Below are 18,043 nucleotides of genomic sequence, written 5' to 3'. Positions count from 1 at the left end.
AACATGTTTTGTTTATGCTAACAGCAACATGACCAACATGTCAGGCTAACAATCAACATATACCGAACCGAAAACCATGACCGCGAAACCGTGAACCGTGGATTTTGTGAACCGTTCCACCCCTAATATATATATATATATATATATATATATATATATATATATATATATATATATATATATATGTATAAAGCAGCTAAGTAAAGGTCAAAGTTCTTCCATAATTCCGCACATGAATACTGTTTTAGGTGGTCTACTCTACAGTAAAGGCTTTATGAATATCTTCTATTGTATTGGATTTTCCCTTATCAGTTAAATCTAATAAAGGCTTGGTATTTGCATATATTTCCAACTGGGCTCCTCAGTATCAGTGGCCTTTAAGCTTCTGTGCTCAGGGCCTCTGCAGGTATTAATCCTTCATTGTGTCACAGTATGAACGTCGATGTATATTTCTGCTTTTCTGTATGTGTGCTGCCAGTGCTGTGTGCACAAAAGCCAATAAAATTTTAATTAGGCAGAAATGACAAAAGCAAAGGATAAAACCTAATAAAAGGTTAAGACATACACCTGAAATTCAAGAAGAAAAGCAGGGAGTGGTGGGTGTGAGGGAAGGTTTTAATATTGTGAGATTTAAAATGAGATTTGGGACGGAGGGAAGGTCCATGATGTCTGGTATCCCGAAGGACCAGAACATCTTTTAAAGTTTTATTAGACAGGAGATCTGTGTGGCAAAGGTAAACACATTTTACAAGCTTCTGTAAGTGGTAAGAAAAAGTTACTGATGTCAAACTCTTTGCAAAGTTTAACTGGATAAAACTTGCTTTGTTATTGTGATATATAGTCCCGCCTCTCTATGTAAATTGTTCACCCAGGCTAAAACATGAAGATCTATTTACATTAATTCAACATTTTGTTTGGCTCCCTCATTTTCAAGCTGTTGGCCTTTATTTTTAATTACGTTGCTGCTAATCACATATAACACAACAGATTTAAACTCACCTTGGCAGCCTTGGTTGAGCCTGTGGTTGGCTGACGTTTTGCTGCTGTGGGTGTGGTCGCCTTGGGCATGGGGCTTTTTTTATTGGCTGTAGTAGGAGACGGGCGTTTGGCCGAGTTGGCCACATCATTGGTGGAGAGGGTAGATGGACGTGATTTGGTTGAATTTTGTTTGGTTGAACCCGGATCAAGCTGGGTTATGAATGAAAATGCCCCCAAAAAAACAAAAACGTAGTTGCAAAATATACAGAAAACCCATAAAGAAACACCAGCAAATTATAACAGGGGAAGGAAATGGAAAAAGAAATCAGGGAGGGGATAAAGAGAAAAAAAAGCAGTGGTGAAATCCCAGCCGTGAGAAGAATATGGCAGCACAGCAAGCATCCATAAAGCAATCATAAAAAAGGTTATAAAATATTAATTACAGACCGACCTTGGAGAGCTAATGAGTAATAAATTACAAAATTGTCAGAGAAAGGAACTGAGCAGCAACCCACAGACAGCAGATGATATGGAAAAGGGCCCGAGGTGTGACTCACATGCACTACAGCACATCCAGCAAACACCCACATTAAATATCAGCATGATCAAAAAAATAAGACGGAGCGAGATTATCGATGCAGTCACTGTGGAGTGATAAGAGCACTTCTAGAACCACTGGATCATCTGCCATCCTGACTGTTTGAGTTCTCTTGCAGGAAGTGTGTGTGAGGGGCACTTTGCGCTGGTGTGTGTTGAGACACTCACCTTGCTCTTGCTGTCTGTGCTTGGAACGGTTTTGCTGCCGTTCCCTGTGGGAGACTTGGCTGTGCCTTTTCCTCCCTTCTCCTCCTTCTTCTCAGCCGGCTTCTTCTCCTCTTCCTTCTTTTCGTCCTTGTTGGTCTTCTCTGGCTTATCCACCTTCTCTGGCTTCTCATTAGCCTTGTCGTTCAGCTTATCAATCTTTTCCTCATTTTTGAGGATCATCTCCTGCTTTTGATTCTTGTCGGTGTTGTTGTCCTTCTTTAGCTGCTCTTCCTTCTTGTCCAAGTTGTTGATCTTGTCCGTCTTGCTGGAGTTAATGTCTAGCTTCTCCTTGTTGTCAGCTTTCACTGCCAGGGAAAAAATAGTGATGCTGTCAGAGTTAACCAATTTAAATATTTAGCTTTTAGAAAAGAGCTGGCAAAACACCTTATCTTTTGAAATCAACTATTTCTGCGTTTCGAAAAGTGATCAACTTAATGATAAATAAAAAAAACAGATCTAACATTAAATCTTCTTGGGAACAAAGAAAGTAACAGTTAGTAAACCTGTTTAAACAGAAATGAAATTCAGCTGACCTTTAGCATATGAATCTGTTAGCTGAAGCTAGAGATTGAAGTGAGACATTATTCCTTTGATTATTTGGTGGGTAAAATAATGAATATTTCTACATTTCCGAGAGTGTTGACCCATTATTTTCAGTACCTTGATTGGAAGCTGAAGGTCAGTGAAAATGTATTTTCTGATAATAACAGTCAGCCCAGAAGTTAATTTAAATTGATAGAAAAAACAAAACAAAATGTGAGCACAGTGGAAATTTGTGGAGTCATTAAAAGTAGATGTGAATAAAGGAACCCCAACAATGGCCATGTCTGAATGTTAGCCTAATTTTAGATACACAATTTTAGATGAGTGTCTGAATGTCTAGTGGATGAAAAAGTCGAAATTTTCCATATTGCACCTTCAAAAGTGATCATCCATGGTCACTATGGTAAATGGCCTGTACTTATATCGCCCTTTTTCAAGTCAGGAGCCTTGACCAAAGCGCTTTACACTACATTCAGTCATTTACCCATTCACGTACACACTCACACACTGAGTGTGACCAGCAGATATATCCCGAAAATCTCTGTGAGTGCTCTCCTTGCAAAGCAATATGGGATTTGTTGTCACAACGGCTCGCTGTCGGTATCTGACAGCTGCGACTAATAACAAAGATTGCGCAGGCACCATGCGGGGAGGTGGAGCGAAAATGACTGATCATCTGTCCAAACTGTCAATTAACTGAGTTCACTATAAAGTTAACTACATAGTCTATATAGTGATTGAAGGATTTAGAGGGTTAGGGCGGACGTTCGGACACGGCCAATCTAATAGAACTGGAATTTTTCTATATAAAACAGCAGGAGCATAGTGACAGGTCCAGATGTGGGACTTGGAATTGTTTCCAATTGAAATGTGAAAAATAATTAGAGAAAAAGTTTTCAGATGATTCCTTAAAAAATACTGGTGGTGATAAATTAGGCATTTTAACAAAGGGGATAGAAAAAGTTCAAATTCACAATGCCTATTAAAAGTTAAAACTGGAAAAAAAATATCAGTCAAAAGAAAACGGTAATGTTACCATTTTCTAGATTTAGAAAAAAATACTAAAACAATTAATCAGAGTAATTGTCATTAATTAATCATTGAACTAAGTGTCAACTTATTTCTCAATCATATAATTGTTAACTGGACTAAACAGACACCAAACACGCCATAGGCTAAAAGAACAGTCCTAGATAAACAGGAGCAGGCTAAATTAACCTTTAATTCTGCAAAATAATAAAATCTCTCAAACATGTTTTTCAATTACATTATTATTCGGTTTATCAAACAACTGTTTATAGACTTATAAAATGTTTGGTGGTTACATAAGTTTTCAAAGTGACTTGTTAGGTAACAGAATAAAATCCCATTTACGAAAAGGACATCAACAAAATCTGCAGCAAAAAAAACAAAAAAAAAACAACCCCCAACAAAGAAACCTGTGTTAATTATGCGACACAAGCACAATTGAGAGTAGCTGATCTTTAAAAAAAGCTAATCAGTTCATGAGTTTTATTTTTCTTTGAAAAACGTAATTTATAATGACTCAGAAAATACAAAATAAGGGAAACAAATAAAATTGTCCTAAAATAGACAAAGAAATGATTAGAAAAGACATTTATGAGTTAAAAGCAAACTTGAATAAACATAAACTCTAGAATAGAATAGAATAGAAAATCCCTTTACTGTCCAACAATGGGAAAAATCTGGTTACAGCGGCAAAAAGATTATACAAAAAAAAGGTCACACAAATGTGGACCTTAGAAGAGTGTATAAAAATAAAATAATAGTGAAGAGTTAAAATACAAATTAACAAATAAAATATTTTAGTGTCAAGTGTTTTAACAATATAAATAATATGCACTGGGAGAATAAATAAACAAAATACAGCTGTGGACAGTAATGGATATCTGAAAATAGCAGCAACGTCAGAGATGTGCAAAAAGACAGCAGCATGTTATTTAACTGACTAAGCAAGAAACTGTGCACTTATTGAGGTTGTTTGGAAGAGGGATCGTTATAAAGTCTTACAGCTGCTGGCAGGAAGGATCTGTGATAATGTTCCATAATGCATTTAGGGTGCAGCAGTCTGCCAATATGTGTATTTATATGCAAACTCTGTTATTACATATTGACAGTATCAGCAACTATTTTCGTCTTTCACAGCAAATATGAGTTATGAGTGGACTTTAAAGTAGGGCTGTGTGAGAAGCAGAATAACTCATTATTCTTGCATTTTTTTTGTACCAATTTTAAGCACATCAAGGTTTTCACAGCTATATTGAGCTAAGCACATATTCCCACCTTTCCTTTTACAAAAATAATTTGAGGTGTATAATAATTTGTTACTTTCAGTGTGCTTTTAAAACCCATGTTAAATAAATTTTACTTTTAATTAAAACAATTACATTAAAATGTACTTGTTTTAGGAAGTAATATTACTGCATAAATTTTATGTTCTGGAAATCCACACTTTACAAGTTCTACCATGATTAAAGGTGCAATATCCTTTTCATTTAAATGTATATTTAAATGCTTTAATAAAAATCAATGTGGAATTTATCCTTTACTTCTATTACACTTGATTTTTTTCCCTTTGCATATATTTCTACTCTAAACATTCCAACTTCTAATAAATGCAAATTTAAATAATTTCCATCACCTTTACAAAGACATCCTCTGCCTGCATTTCTAAAACGTGAAACAGTTTCAGCGACAGATATTTAACACACAACATCATTTGCTATTTGCATCTCTACTTCTGTTATTTATAGATTTGAACATCCAAGTGGAAGATTCTATGTAGGTCGTGGCAGCAGATGATTCTGGGTCTGCTTGGTAAACAGGACAACCCATTTAGTCTAATGCACTGCCTTATGTAAGTGCTGACAATGGTGACATGCTGTCTCCTCAAAATCCATGTCACCGAGGTCATCTCCAATCCTGACACTAGACAGTTTTGTAAGTACTGAGCTGTAGCATCTCTGCATACTAGAGATTTAGCACATTGGCGTCTTTTCTGATACAAAAACTCTTTACATTTTTACACTGAACAATTAAAAATCAATGTCCAAAAATCACCAGCAAGACTTTTTCAGCAGATTTCTTTTGACTTTTTTTCAAAAAACTTTTTCATCAAAAGATTAGTTGAAGAAAATACATTTATTCACAGAACATTCAAAGTGATGTAGAATGAAAATATTGATTTAAACTAAATTCTTCCACTTCTTTCTTCCACACATTTAATTTGTAACAACCTATACCTGCTTTTGCATGCACTGCGGACTGAACTCTATTTAATTATATGCATTACAACATTTTGTTTGATATAGTGTGTGTTTCCTCTAAGAGTGTTTATAACACCAATGACACCATTCTTGACTGAATATGGAAACCAAATTCTGTCTGAGTCCTGTGCAAAAGAACATTGCCGTTAGGAATAAGACATCCCATCTGAAAAAGGTATTCACGTTTTAGGTAATACGTTTGTCATAACAGTTTTTAAAATTGTTGCAGAGAATTAAAGCTGTTTTGCCAAAAAAACCATTCTGGAACAAAATATCTGTAGGAGTGAAGAGAGACAAATCCTACAATATCTAAAATATTACTTGTCAGTAACTAAATGAATCAAATAAATACAGCATAGCTAGAGTAATAATGCATGGTCCTATCTGTCAGAATATTTTCCTCCTAAAAGTAGTGGTCTTAGTCCTTACTGGCCTAAGTCTAACTCTAAATTTTAGACTAAGTTGACACTACTTCAACAATATCTGACTCCAATATATGATATGCACATTGTTAGACCTTTGTAGAGCTTTACTGCATACCTCTAAGAAAGTTTAGTTTTATTCAGGCGTTTAGGGAAAAGGGCATGTATAAAACTTGCAGAACCATTAGAACTGAGCTTCAGCCCAGTGTAATAAACATTTTCTAAATGCTTTGCATAATATTTTGACATTACAAAAAGGTAGGTCTATAAATGATAAACCAAGGAAAAATGTGGATAATGTAAGTTTTTTAAGGTACAGTATAACTTACTGTTTATATGTCCCTCTTTTGTATAAAGCATGTGCAAAGGGATTTATGGTGTGAACGTAGTGTTTTACTGCATCAGGGTTTTTCTTGACATTACCATATATTTTTGTTTAATCTCACTTTAATATTTGTGGCTGAAATTCAGTTCTAAGGACAAAAACCTAAATGATGTATGAGTGAACCCAACTATATGAACCAGGTGATATAGTTTGAATATTCCAACAAAAAGTTTTACTGCTGGAGTCATTCATCACTAAAGCTACCTTCAAATTGCAGGTCTTGAAGCTTAATTAAGATCTTTTGCTGGTACCCAATTTTTTTTCTTGCATGGTCGTTCAGACTTGTACTTAAATGCAGCTTCCATCAGACTCCAGTTCAAACGTTTAATGGCCCTAATGTGACCTACTTGTGCAAAAGGACAATTTAGACGTCACACAGCAGGGCAGAGTTTACAGAAGTCATAATATATGTCACCATCTTTATTTTATTAGGTGTTGCTGCTCAACAAAAAGATCCAAAAATATTATGATCACATCATGAAAAGGTGAAAAAAAGAGCTAATTACAATGTGCCTCTGCGCCTGCTTTGCTAGAGAAGAGTCTGGATAAGTAAGTAGTGAGAGCCTGGATGATAATGTAAGAGTCTGATAAAACATGACATAAACATTTAGACTGCAAACGCTTTTAAACTATCAGATATGTATCCGATTTTGTACCACATATGATTTTTTTCTACTAGTGGCACAATAAATGTTAGGAGCTGTAGGCAGGAAGATTCTCTGGTAGCAGTCTGTCTTCCAGCAAATATGGAGAAGTCTTAAGCTAAAGGCACTTCTTGTTCAATAACTGTCTGAAGCTTCTTAAGCTTTTTTAAATTATTTGCTCTGATGCTGCAACCGCAACAGACGATGGCAGAAGAGATCACACTCTCCACAACACACTTGTAGGGCCTGATCTTGAAAGATTTCAAATAAGAGGCACTAAATTACATTTGCCATTTTTTTCTTAGTACAAATACAACAGGACATAAACCGGATGCAAGGGTGAGAACTGAACATTCCATTAAGTATGCACCAACAACATCCAAAGCATTACAAGCCTCACTTGTTCCTTTAAAATATGTATATTTTTTCTAAATCTAACAATGGGAAACTAAGAATTGAGTTTTTGGTAAAACAACAAATCTAGTTGGCTAAACCAATTTTGGGTTTGTTAAACCAATGTATTGGTCAGAAAATGACCAAGCTATTGGTTTCGGGTCAACCAATTTAATCAGTTAACCAAAGAACCAATAAAAATAGTAATTAATGGTTTAATAATCTGACTGTTTGGCTGTAGTCAAGTATAGTGTGTAATAGTTATAGAACTAGAGAACATTTAAAGTCATGTTTACATGTAGAACATGCCACCTTGGTTTTAACGTTCGTCTTACATTAGTATTTAGTAGCAGCAATAATGGGGGGAGTGATGGTGAATGCAGGAGTTTGCTGTGCAACTGTAGGGTTGCTGGTTCAAACCCTGGTTTTGGCTTTCAATGTTAATATGTTAATTGGCCAATGTTTTGGTCAATGTAGCCAATTTGTAATGATTTTCTCTTTTACCAATATGGATTGGTTAAAAAACACTACCAAATTAGATTGGTTGTTTTAACCAAGTGACACATAACTACTAACCAGATTGTAAAAAGTCAACCAATTTTTTTGTTGTACTGACCAATCTGTTATTGCGGTAAAAGATATAAGGCAAAACCACTTTTGACCAAAATGAAGACAAAATCTCAGCTCACGTTCCCAAAAAGCATCCAAATCATCCCAAATACTTTTGGGAGCCATACATTTGCTGAACAAGGAAGGAAGCGCATTTTTGTTACACACCTTTTAAAACCTTCTATTGATGAAACTTCTAATTTTCTAATAAATACTCATAAACTTAGACTTTATTGTCTTAATGCACTGTTTAAAAAAGCCTGTTAATAAAATTAGCTAAGAGAAAAAGAGATGGGTAAAGTGATAATCTAAAGTAGAATAAAGGCTTCATAGCCATATTTATGGAAGTATCATGGTTAAAGACAGCTGTGAGGGTACACATCAGCAAAGCCTTGGTGCTTTTTGGGGATGTCAACATGTCTGTTACATAACCGGGACAGTGGACATGCCAAGCCAATGCATACAATGTCCTTTCATCTCCATCTTTACTGAATAGTCTGTATGATTCCAGCTTTTTCTCAATAGACTTTATGTTAATTTTATGTTGTCTTCTACGCAACTCTTTCATGCAGTCTCTGCAACCTGTGGTGCCATTCCTCAACATTAATTTACTGTAAAATCCAGCAGAAAACAGACTTTCTGGTCAAGGAAAAGCAAAAAACACACATGCACAGGCTCATGCAAAAGCCATTAAAATCTGCATAAGTGATCTGCCTGTACATCTTTCTCTATAGCTATAATGAAGTCAATTCTAACATGGCAATGTTAAGCTAAAAGTGATGAAAACTCATAATTTGCTGCAGCTCTTTCCTAAAGCCTCTCTGTGGTCTCATGAATTTTAATGTTCAGGACTCCCTGCAGTGTTTTGTTGTCTGACAAAGGAAATGTGCATGATTAGATTCTATTTCCTTTACAGAACAGCAAAGAAAATAGAAATAGATTACAAAGACATAATGGATCAGCCAGAAACCTTCCAACCCCCACAGCCTTCTCCAACTTCTAAGGTTTCCTCTCTGATGCAGAGCCCTTGTATCCAGATCTGTAAAACCAGATCATTAACAGGTCTTGAACATTCTCTTTGCTGACTGTCGAAGACAATCACATCTGAGCAAAAGCAAATTCCAGCAATTTAGAAGCCCCAATAATAGCTTCTCTAAGTCAATTTGTTAAGTTTTTTTGTGATTACAATGCCTTAAAAATTATAATATTTTGCGATGTAAGGATTTTACAAGGTTATCTGGTCCGATCAGCAGATAAGGTATGGTTTCAAACAACACTGTGCCTGTATTTGTTAAAAATATTAGATCAAGATCCCAAACTTTGGTTAATGAAACCTTGAAAATATACTCTTAAATCTTAAACTTCGTCACAAATATGCTTTGTATGTATAGGTAAATACTTGGCCAATCCTTTCTTTATATAACAAGTTATGTATAACACCAAATAAATGGCCTAACGTCATCACCAAAGGGGATCATTGTGCATAAATATATGCAGTCTACTTAATCTGCACTCAAACAGTATTACCTGTAAAGCAAAGGTTGTAATATCGCAGCTTTTAATTAACAAACTGGTGATTTGTTGGTTGTGAAATGGATTTTTTTAGTGCTGTGTCACTGCACCCTGCGCCATCAGCCTAATGACTCATGCAGCATCAAACTGCAGACTGGTAACATAAAAAAAATCTGTAACCTAATAACAGCTGCTAGCAATCAGTTGCATGTATTGAAACAACTGTTTTCGATGGAGAGAGAAAAAAAAATGATAGAGTTGGACTTCAATTCAGAGTATGGCTGTTTTATTAGGCCGTAAAATGGTTTTCAGCAGGTGATCAACACTCCAACAACCATGTAACCAGTGTATCATCTATTTGTTTTACACCTGTGCATCAATCAGCATGAGCACCACAGGTAAAACAGTAGCAACATTTAACACTGTTATTCGCAATATATTATTTCAAAATAAGAAATTTGCAAATATGCGGCAGAAAGCTTTCTCCTCCGAAGAGGGCCAAAAGCAAAATATTATGTCTTAAAGAAAGCTCTGCACCATGAACCCACGATCACCAATAGAAATTACAGCATACAGGAAGGTTCCTTTAATAGACTTTATATTTGTCAGATGTGTACTTATTCACTCGGCGAATACCCCAATCATCCAAAGCGAAAATTAAATGGTTTAGATCACAGCATATGAATGCCCTAAGCAACCTTCAGGCCTACATACAACTGATAATCAGTGAAAAGGGTTAAACACTGATATCCTCTGTCCAGTCAGATTGATTAAGTGCTATTTTGTAAAGAACAGGAAAATATATACATTTCTGAATGTGAGAAGATGTTGAGATGATAGATTTGCAGCTTTAATAAAAGTGAAAGTTGGTTCTAAAAATGTATTCAATCAGGATTGTTAAATACAGATATATACCATGCATTTTAACAAAATAATAAAAAAGAAAAGCTTGCATACATTTCCCTATGTAGAACTTTTATTACCACACAGTCCCAAAAAAACTCAAGGATTAATATGATTGTAATGTGAGAAAATTGTAAAAGTTAGAAGCCTCTAAATACTTCAAAAATGTGGTCTTTAAATATAAGTAGGCCTATGTGATTTATATCTAAATGTCAAGAAATATCTACATTACATAAATCCCAGCCCCAATGTAAACATCGTTTGTCAAACAAGTATGAGCCTGGCTGTCAGAAAGCATATTTATTTTGTAGATTTACTTCTTACCAAAATCTGCAGTTAATTTTGAGAAAAAAATAACAATTTCAGAATAAATAAAACACGAGGCTAATCAAGTTTTGCTACTTTTCAACAGAGGACTTGTAATGTGTAACAACAAATTATTGCCAGTTAAATATGCTCTGGACCTTCACTGTGATAAAACAAGTTGAACTTGTGGGACTAAACAGTAAATCAGCTTCTCTTCTTTTGTATATGGGAAAAAAACTACAATCGCAGTTTTGATCATACAGGTGCCACAAATCAAACAGTTTTATCTTATAATTAAAAAGACAATGATAAACAATTTAAAATAACTATGAATAATAAAGAAAGGTAAGACGTGTATTTGCAGTTGAATCATGTTTTAATGGACTAGAGAGAGGTCAGAACACCCAAAATAAGCATAAAAACATTAACCTTTCAGATCTAAGTATGAAAAGTTTTCACTTGATATTTAAAGCAATGATCTTGATCAGAGCTCTAAAATTATACTTTTTTTTTTTTTTTTGCTGAATTCAAATATCCAGATTTATCAATGGTTCTCTGGGGAATTGGCATCTAAAATGCAACACACCCCTCCTGCCAATGTTGTCCTGTTTTTTGCTCTAATGCTACACCTGTAACAGTTCACCTTCACTCCCCTCCAACTTAACATGAACTATCTGCAGATAATAGGCAGATAATTGTGTGGATTTGTCTTATCTAAACAAACATGGATACGTGTGTTATATCGAAGCCACGTTATAAGTGTTTTTTTTTTTTTTAGATGAAGATATGGAGGATAGTTAATATGTTGTGTCAGTGGTGGTCGTGAGCCCCACAGAGGGTCAGCTCGTCACTCAGGGTCAGTTAATGCAAATCAAAACATGTCAGACAGTAGCAAACAGAATGTGACAACAGCTTCAGCTTTGTGCAATGCAGTTTTAAATTAGTCATGACCCTATCGATGCTCCCCCATCCTGCACCACTGCACCAATCTCTGCTCCCCCAAAAAGAGCCAAACAACACCAACCTCCTCTTGAAAAGTGATGCCATTTAGTAAACATTGAAAAAATACCTGACAAAATAATGTCACCATACCTGGATGTTTTTTTTTTTATTTTTAGTAGGTGTGTAATCTTTCTGAGAGACTTCTGTGATAAGGAACCAAAGCTTTACTCAACAAGACGTTCATAAATAGCAACAGGCTTGTGCACTCAGTCATCATCTCTTTTCCATGTTATGGCTATTTTTCCTCCCCCTTAAGGCTTCCATTGAATAACTTCATCATATTTTGAAAATGCAAAAAGACTTCACTATTTAAGTTAAATTGTACCCCACAAAGGCTCAGCCTGAAAAACAAGAAAACAAAAAATCAAACACAGCACAACTCTGATTGACACTGAACAGCTTTGCCTCCTGGGAACCAGTCAAAATACAAGAAATCATCTCAGTGGTTGGTTGAGGGCAGATAATATGTAGTTTTATCAAGGTACAGTAACCAGCAATTTGTACTATAATCAGCAGATAGGGTCTCCCTGCTCCCCAGTAACTGGACCTAAAATGACCAAAACAAAGATATTCTGCAGGGGACAGCGAAGAAACGTGTTATTTATTCATCTAATTCTTTGACTGTTGCTCATCTCTTTCACATACTAATGCACTCCTTGACAACCTCTCATGCTGCCAACAGCAAAACCTGCCACTTAGATCAGTATTTATCATTACCAACTGTTGATTTTTTGCCTACGTATTATTTGTGTGTCACATGCATAACATGATGGTTTCCTTTGGTGATGATTAAAAGACCATCTTAAAAGCGCAGACATGGTTTCTATCTTATGTGTGTGTGTACGTAGACGTTTGCTTTTTAAGATCTGTTAGATTCACGTCAGTGGAAGTTGTCCACCTACACACACAAGCAGAGTGCCTACACAAACGCACAGAGACAGACACAATGCTAGAAATAGCTGCTCTATATTTGAATGAGTACAGTCAGAGTCAATCTCTAATCAATGTCCCAGCTTTTCTGTCTGCTGTGGACTGAAAGCTTAAACACACTGCTGGATGGACCGATAACAATGTTAGAAATTTGAAAAATATAACTGCAAAGAATACATTTCCCATAGGAAATAAAAGAATCTTCCCTTGTCTTGCAACTTTAGCAGAACCCATCTAATTCCTGGGATTTTCTAGAGAACATTAAAACCTTGTTAACCTACTGTATGACACTCTTGTTTTTAAACCAAAAACTGTGAAATTAGCAAACCCCTCACACTGATTAAAGCTGTTAAAGGAAAATAGTGATCAGAAAAGTTTGATTGCATAGATCAAGATAAGATCTGTCTCTTAAACCTCTGTGCTAAAATATCTGTATGTTTAAAGTGGGATTTTGCATGTAATTTCCATCAATACAATCATGTTTTTCTAATTCCCTGGCAAGCTTTGTTTTTATGATCACCCTTTCTCCCCCTTAATTTTGTTAAAAAGAAAAATCAGCAATCAACAGAAAATAAGAATCTAAAACTTAGTAAGTAATCCCTTGTCATAAAAAAACATTACTTCTTAGACAGCTGATTTCATAGGCATACAAATGAGTATAATGGCCTTTATCATTTGCAAAAAAAGGCACATTCAGGTATAGAAAAATGTTTTTCGTTCAGAATTTTCTGCTAAAAAATACTGAACTGCCAATCATTTTTTATGACTTTCACATTAGGCATGAAAACGTCTTAGGTAGGGCTGAAACAATTAATCGGTTCTACCATGATTAATCGATCATCAGCTAATTAAATAATCGATTACTCGATAATTGGGGTATAGTGACTTTAAAATATGCCTTAATTTTGAAAAAAAAAATCTTTTTAAAGTAACCTTTGGCTATCCGATTATTAATCAATTGACTGAAAAAATAATCAACAGATTGATCGATTTGCAAAATAATCATTATTTACAGCACTAATCTTAGATATTAACCCAAGGATCAGTTGTTATTTTTTTCTGTTAAAATCTACATTAAAAATAAAGCCCTGGTCTGTTATGAGACACATGTACCTAAGCTGTATGACATGTTCATGGAGATTGGATGCAAAGTCTCACAAGCTTAGTTGTGTTATAATGTTGTCAGTTACTAATGGCTCAAATATTACAGCACTATAACATTTTGCAGATCATGTGGCTCTAATCCAAATGATAAATCAGAAAGTCCATCACTCCTATTCATTTAAATTTTACAAACTGTGGATCTATACTAACATTAAAGCAGAAATGTATTAGAAATAGTGGGAGTCATACACCCTGCTGACTGTAGCTAATGATAGACAATATAACACAAAGTTACCAAAAAATCCAGGAAATGTATCACTTTCTAAATTGCAGCGCAACTGTCTACTAGTAATATTTTTTTTTTTTTACCAAAATAGGTTATTCTCATTTTATGCTAAAGATGGCTATGCTTACAAAAAACAGTTCTACAGTGAAAAAGGTGAGACTGTGTTTTAGAGTTGGTATGGAGTTTGGCATTTTAGTATCATGAATAGGTAGGGTGATAGGCAGAATGGTTCCACACAAAAAAAGAAAAATAATTATACTTATTAATACATCAACTTACTTTGTTTAAACACATTTACAAATCCATGTCTGCAATGTGACTCCATATTTAATTTTGAGATCATTTGCCCCCCGATACACACTATGCAAGAAAGAGGTCTTACCGGTTGCTTTTGTGATACTATCTTGGGTGCTGTTAGCCAGTGTCCCTACAGGAGCTGGAACAGGAAGTAGAACATTGGTCTCACAGCTCCCATGGTGTCTCTTAGGAGGAGGAGATGATGGGACTACAGGTGACATCATTAAAGGAGCTGAGATCATTGTTGCCATTGAACTAGAGCCTTCAGTCCCATCTGTGACTGTAAGTGATCGACGGACAGCAACATGTGGGTAAGGGGCTCTGGATGGGCAAGGTGTTCCCATTGGGATGAAATCTTGCATGCGGGGTGCCATCACTTGTGTGATGGCCATACCTGTAGGGTATGCCCCGGCCATTACCATGGGAACAGACAAATGTGAACAGTCAGACATTGCACGTCTCACTGCAGTCCGCTGAGGAACGTCATTACCTTTAACTGTTTTGGTTTCTCTGTTTGACGAAGCAAAAGGTCCTTTTCCCATACTTTCAAAGGGCTTTACAGCCTGCCCCATGGCAGAACTTACAACATTTTTCTCAGTTACATTGTCTCTTCCTGTTCTCTCTGTGTCAGTATGGCTTAAGTTCTCTCTGTCCAGCATGTTGCCTCCTAAAACACTCGGCACAGCATTACCAGCAGCTTTGTGGGATGGAGACTGGGATGCAGGTGCATGTGTTGTAGGCCCTGCAGTGCTACCAGCTTTGCAATCTTTCAGCTCAGACAAAGGAAGAGTATTCACATCTAAACCCGACTTTCCAAGGTATGGCTTGAGTGTTTCACTTCCAGGTTTACTTGCATTAGAATCCTCTTTCAACAGGCTTCCAGTTGTCATCTTTGCATCCTTCCTTTCTGCTTCACTTGAAGCTGTATCTCTGGTGATGGATGGGTTTAATGATATTTTTTCCTGATGCCCAGACACCTGGTTAGAAGCCGGAGGGAAGATGTGTCCTTGAATACCTTTTTGGGATCCCTGAAGGTGAAACGCATCCATGTTTTGCTGGAGATCGTTTTGTCCAAAAGGTTTAGGGTCAAGGACAGAATTTGAAAACAGTCTCCCTGGTGAGAGAGAAGGAGAGGGCGATGTTGAAACTGGGGAGGAATGTGATGAGAGGGGGCTGCTGGGGCTTTGCCCTGCACTCCCTAATACACTCCCAACCCCTCCCACCTTATGTGCATCTTCCCTTGGCCTTTCGGGTCTGGACCAATCATCCTCTATATTCAGCAATGGTGTGGTGAAGCTTTGCCTTTCTGATGCTACCATCCCGGATAAATTCCCCTCGGTGCCACCTCGCCCTAATTTCACCTCCTCTTCCACTGAAGTAATTCTTGATCCTGTCTGTGCTGTGGCAGCGCTCCCCCCTGATACCATCTGGGTTTGGCAATGCAGGTCACCGTGATGGGGTGCAGCTGGACCAGTGGGTGAGAGTGAAGAGGAGGGCATGACTGATGAGATGTTGGCGCTGGAGAGAACACCAGGAGGTTTGTGCTGCTGCTGTTGATGCTGCTGCTGATACCCACTGGAAGGCTGTCCGTAACCACTGTTTCCATTAATGATGCCAGGCTGCTGCCAGGGTGAGCCAGAGAGGAAAGACATTCTCCTCCTCTGCAGTTGATCTTCCTCTGTTGATCTTTGCAATAAGCTATTTGTATGTCACCCTTTTCCGCTCTCTTGTCAATGGTAGTGCTTTTAGATTCCTCTTCCTGTGTCCTCAGTTGCTTTCTTCTGCCCCAAGTGTCCTATCAGTCCGGGAGGCAGAGTAGTCTTTACTTACCAAACTGTTGTGATGTAGAAGAGAAAAGAAATGATCTCTTTTCAGATGTAGAGTGATGCGTTGCAGTTGTCTTTGTGTGCAACTGCATGGATGTCAGGCTCCTAGAGTGCATGTGTGCTTACAGGCAAAAGGAAAGAAGTGCATGGGAGTGAAAGAGCAAAAGTGTGCGTGTGTGTTTGTGTCTGGTTGTCTCAGCTTCTCTCTGAGCGCTGCACAGATCAGCTGTAGGGCTAAATTGCACCTTACTCTCCCTCTCTCTCTCCTTGACATCACAAAGTCACATGACCACCCTGAATATTCCCTCATTCGCTGGAGCAAAATTTCAGCATCCAGCCCCTGGTGACAAATGTGCACGAGGAAACACAAACTAAGAGACAAGCTTTACACACACACACACCGATCCATGCCTGTCACAGTTGCTCAGCTGCTTTGTGACAGCCACTGTTCACATGTTGATACATGGTGAGAGACACAAGGAGAGATTAGCAAGACAAAACTGAAGACTATTATGATCCTGACTGATCAGAGTTGTGTTACTTAGACTTCAGGGAAAATTATATATTCTCTAATACAAAATTTTAATTTCATTCTGGAGGAAAAAAACTGTTGAAAATTTGTTTTTTTAAACGAAAAATACAAATATCAGTCATGAAATTTCAACAGACACACTTTGAAATCATCGTATCTGGCAAGCCCCTCAAAATGTCCTTTGAAATGTAGCACCAAGATGTTAGCAGCTGATGATTCATATCCTCAAAGTGTACTTTTGGGCCTCCATGGACTGAAGTTCTCGTCCTGCACATCCCACAGAAGCTCAATTAGACTGCAATCAGAAAGATTTGGAAGGCGAGTGAAACTTTTCAAATAACAATTGAATAATCTCATTTTTTTTTATTGTTTTCAACTTTGCTCTGGTAGCTGGTATATATAACAAAGTAGCATTCGCATGAATGACAGAAAAAGAAAGTGACATTAGCCCACTTGGATTATTTTGTGAAGAACTGTTAGTTTCCATGCTGGCCTATGTGGGCCAACATGGAGCAAATGCATTAATTTTTTCTATTGTGAACACTATCTTGATCCATGTAATAAGGTATAATAGATAATAGTGTATATCCAGCCCATTCCATTCCATTTTCTTCTGCTTTATCCGGGGATGGGCCACGGAGGCAGCAGTCTAAGTAGAGATGCCCAGACTTCGTGATCCACACACACTTCCTCCAGCTGCTCTGGGGGGACCTCTAGGCAACACCAGGCCAGCTCGGAGACATAGTCCCTCCAGCATGTCCTGGGCCTTCCACAAGGCCTCCTCATAATGGGACATGCCTGAAACACCTCCCGAGGGACGCAACCAGGAGGCTTCTGAAACAAATGCCCGAGCCACCTCAGCTCGCTCCTTTTGACGTGGAGGAGCAACAACTCTTCTCCGAGCTCCTCCCGGGTCACTGGGGTACATCCTTGGATAAATATTTATAATTGCCACTTGATATTAGGTACAACACACAAGATCCAGGGTCCAGTTTTGAAGACACACAAACAGTACTATTAAGTTAGGATAATAAAGTCAAATGTTACTAATGCCTTATGTTTGTTGGACATTCTTTTACCAGGTAAATGAAGTGTTTGAATTATAAAATGTTTAAGTGACAAATGTTGATGATGATCTACACTAATCAGAACTAGTGGCGGCTGGTGTAGTTTGCTCCGGGGGGGGGCAATAAATTCAAAATAGATGTTTACAAAAAACCAATCAAACGTAAAGCTGCTAAGTGATCACACCAGTATATTTATATGAATGCCAACAACAA

The 18,043-nt window shown here is 37.1% G+C and overlaps 1 protein-coding gene across 5 annotated transcripts in view; it reads right to left on the bottom strand.

Moving 5' to 3' along the window:
• The window catches only part of LOC107088620 (microtubule-associated protein 4-like), a 100,717-nt gene that overhangs the window by 20,661 nt on the left and 62,013 nt on the right, over window positions 1-18,043 (bottom strand). For 3 of the 5 annotated variants that reach the window (XM_015380904.1, XM_015380906.1, XM_015380905.1), the window contains 2 exons: window positions 1,744-2,087; window positions 1,000-1,188 (listed from right to left, as the gene is read on the bottom strand). In XM_015380904.1, the coding sequence (XP_015236390.1) occupies window positions 1,000-1,188; window positions 1,744-2,087 (533 nt within the window). Of the gene's footprint in view, window positions 1-999; window positions 1,189-1,743; window positions 2,088-14,490; window positions 16,491-18,043 lie in introns of those variants that run through there. The other 2 variants (XM_015380909.1, XM_015380908.1) reach the window with 2 other exon arrangements.

Source organism: Cyprinodon variegatus, unplaced genomic scaffold (genome assembly GCF_000732505.1).
Source record: "Cyprinodon variegatus isolate N-32 unplaced genomic scaffold, C_variegatus-1.0 Scaffold224, whole genome shotgun sequence".
In the NCBI taxonomy this organism is placed as follows: Eukaryota; Metazoa; Chordata; class Actinopteri; order Cyprinodontiformes; family Cyprinodontidae; genus Cyprinodon; species Cyprinodon variegatus.
Note: the sequence above shows the minus strand (reverse complement) of the source record. Positions and strands in the feature narration are given on the sequence as shown.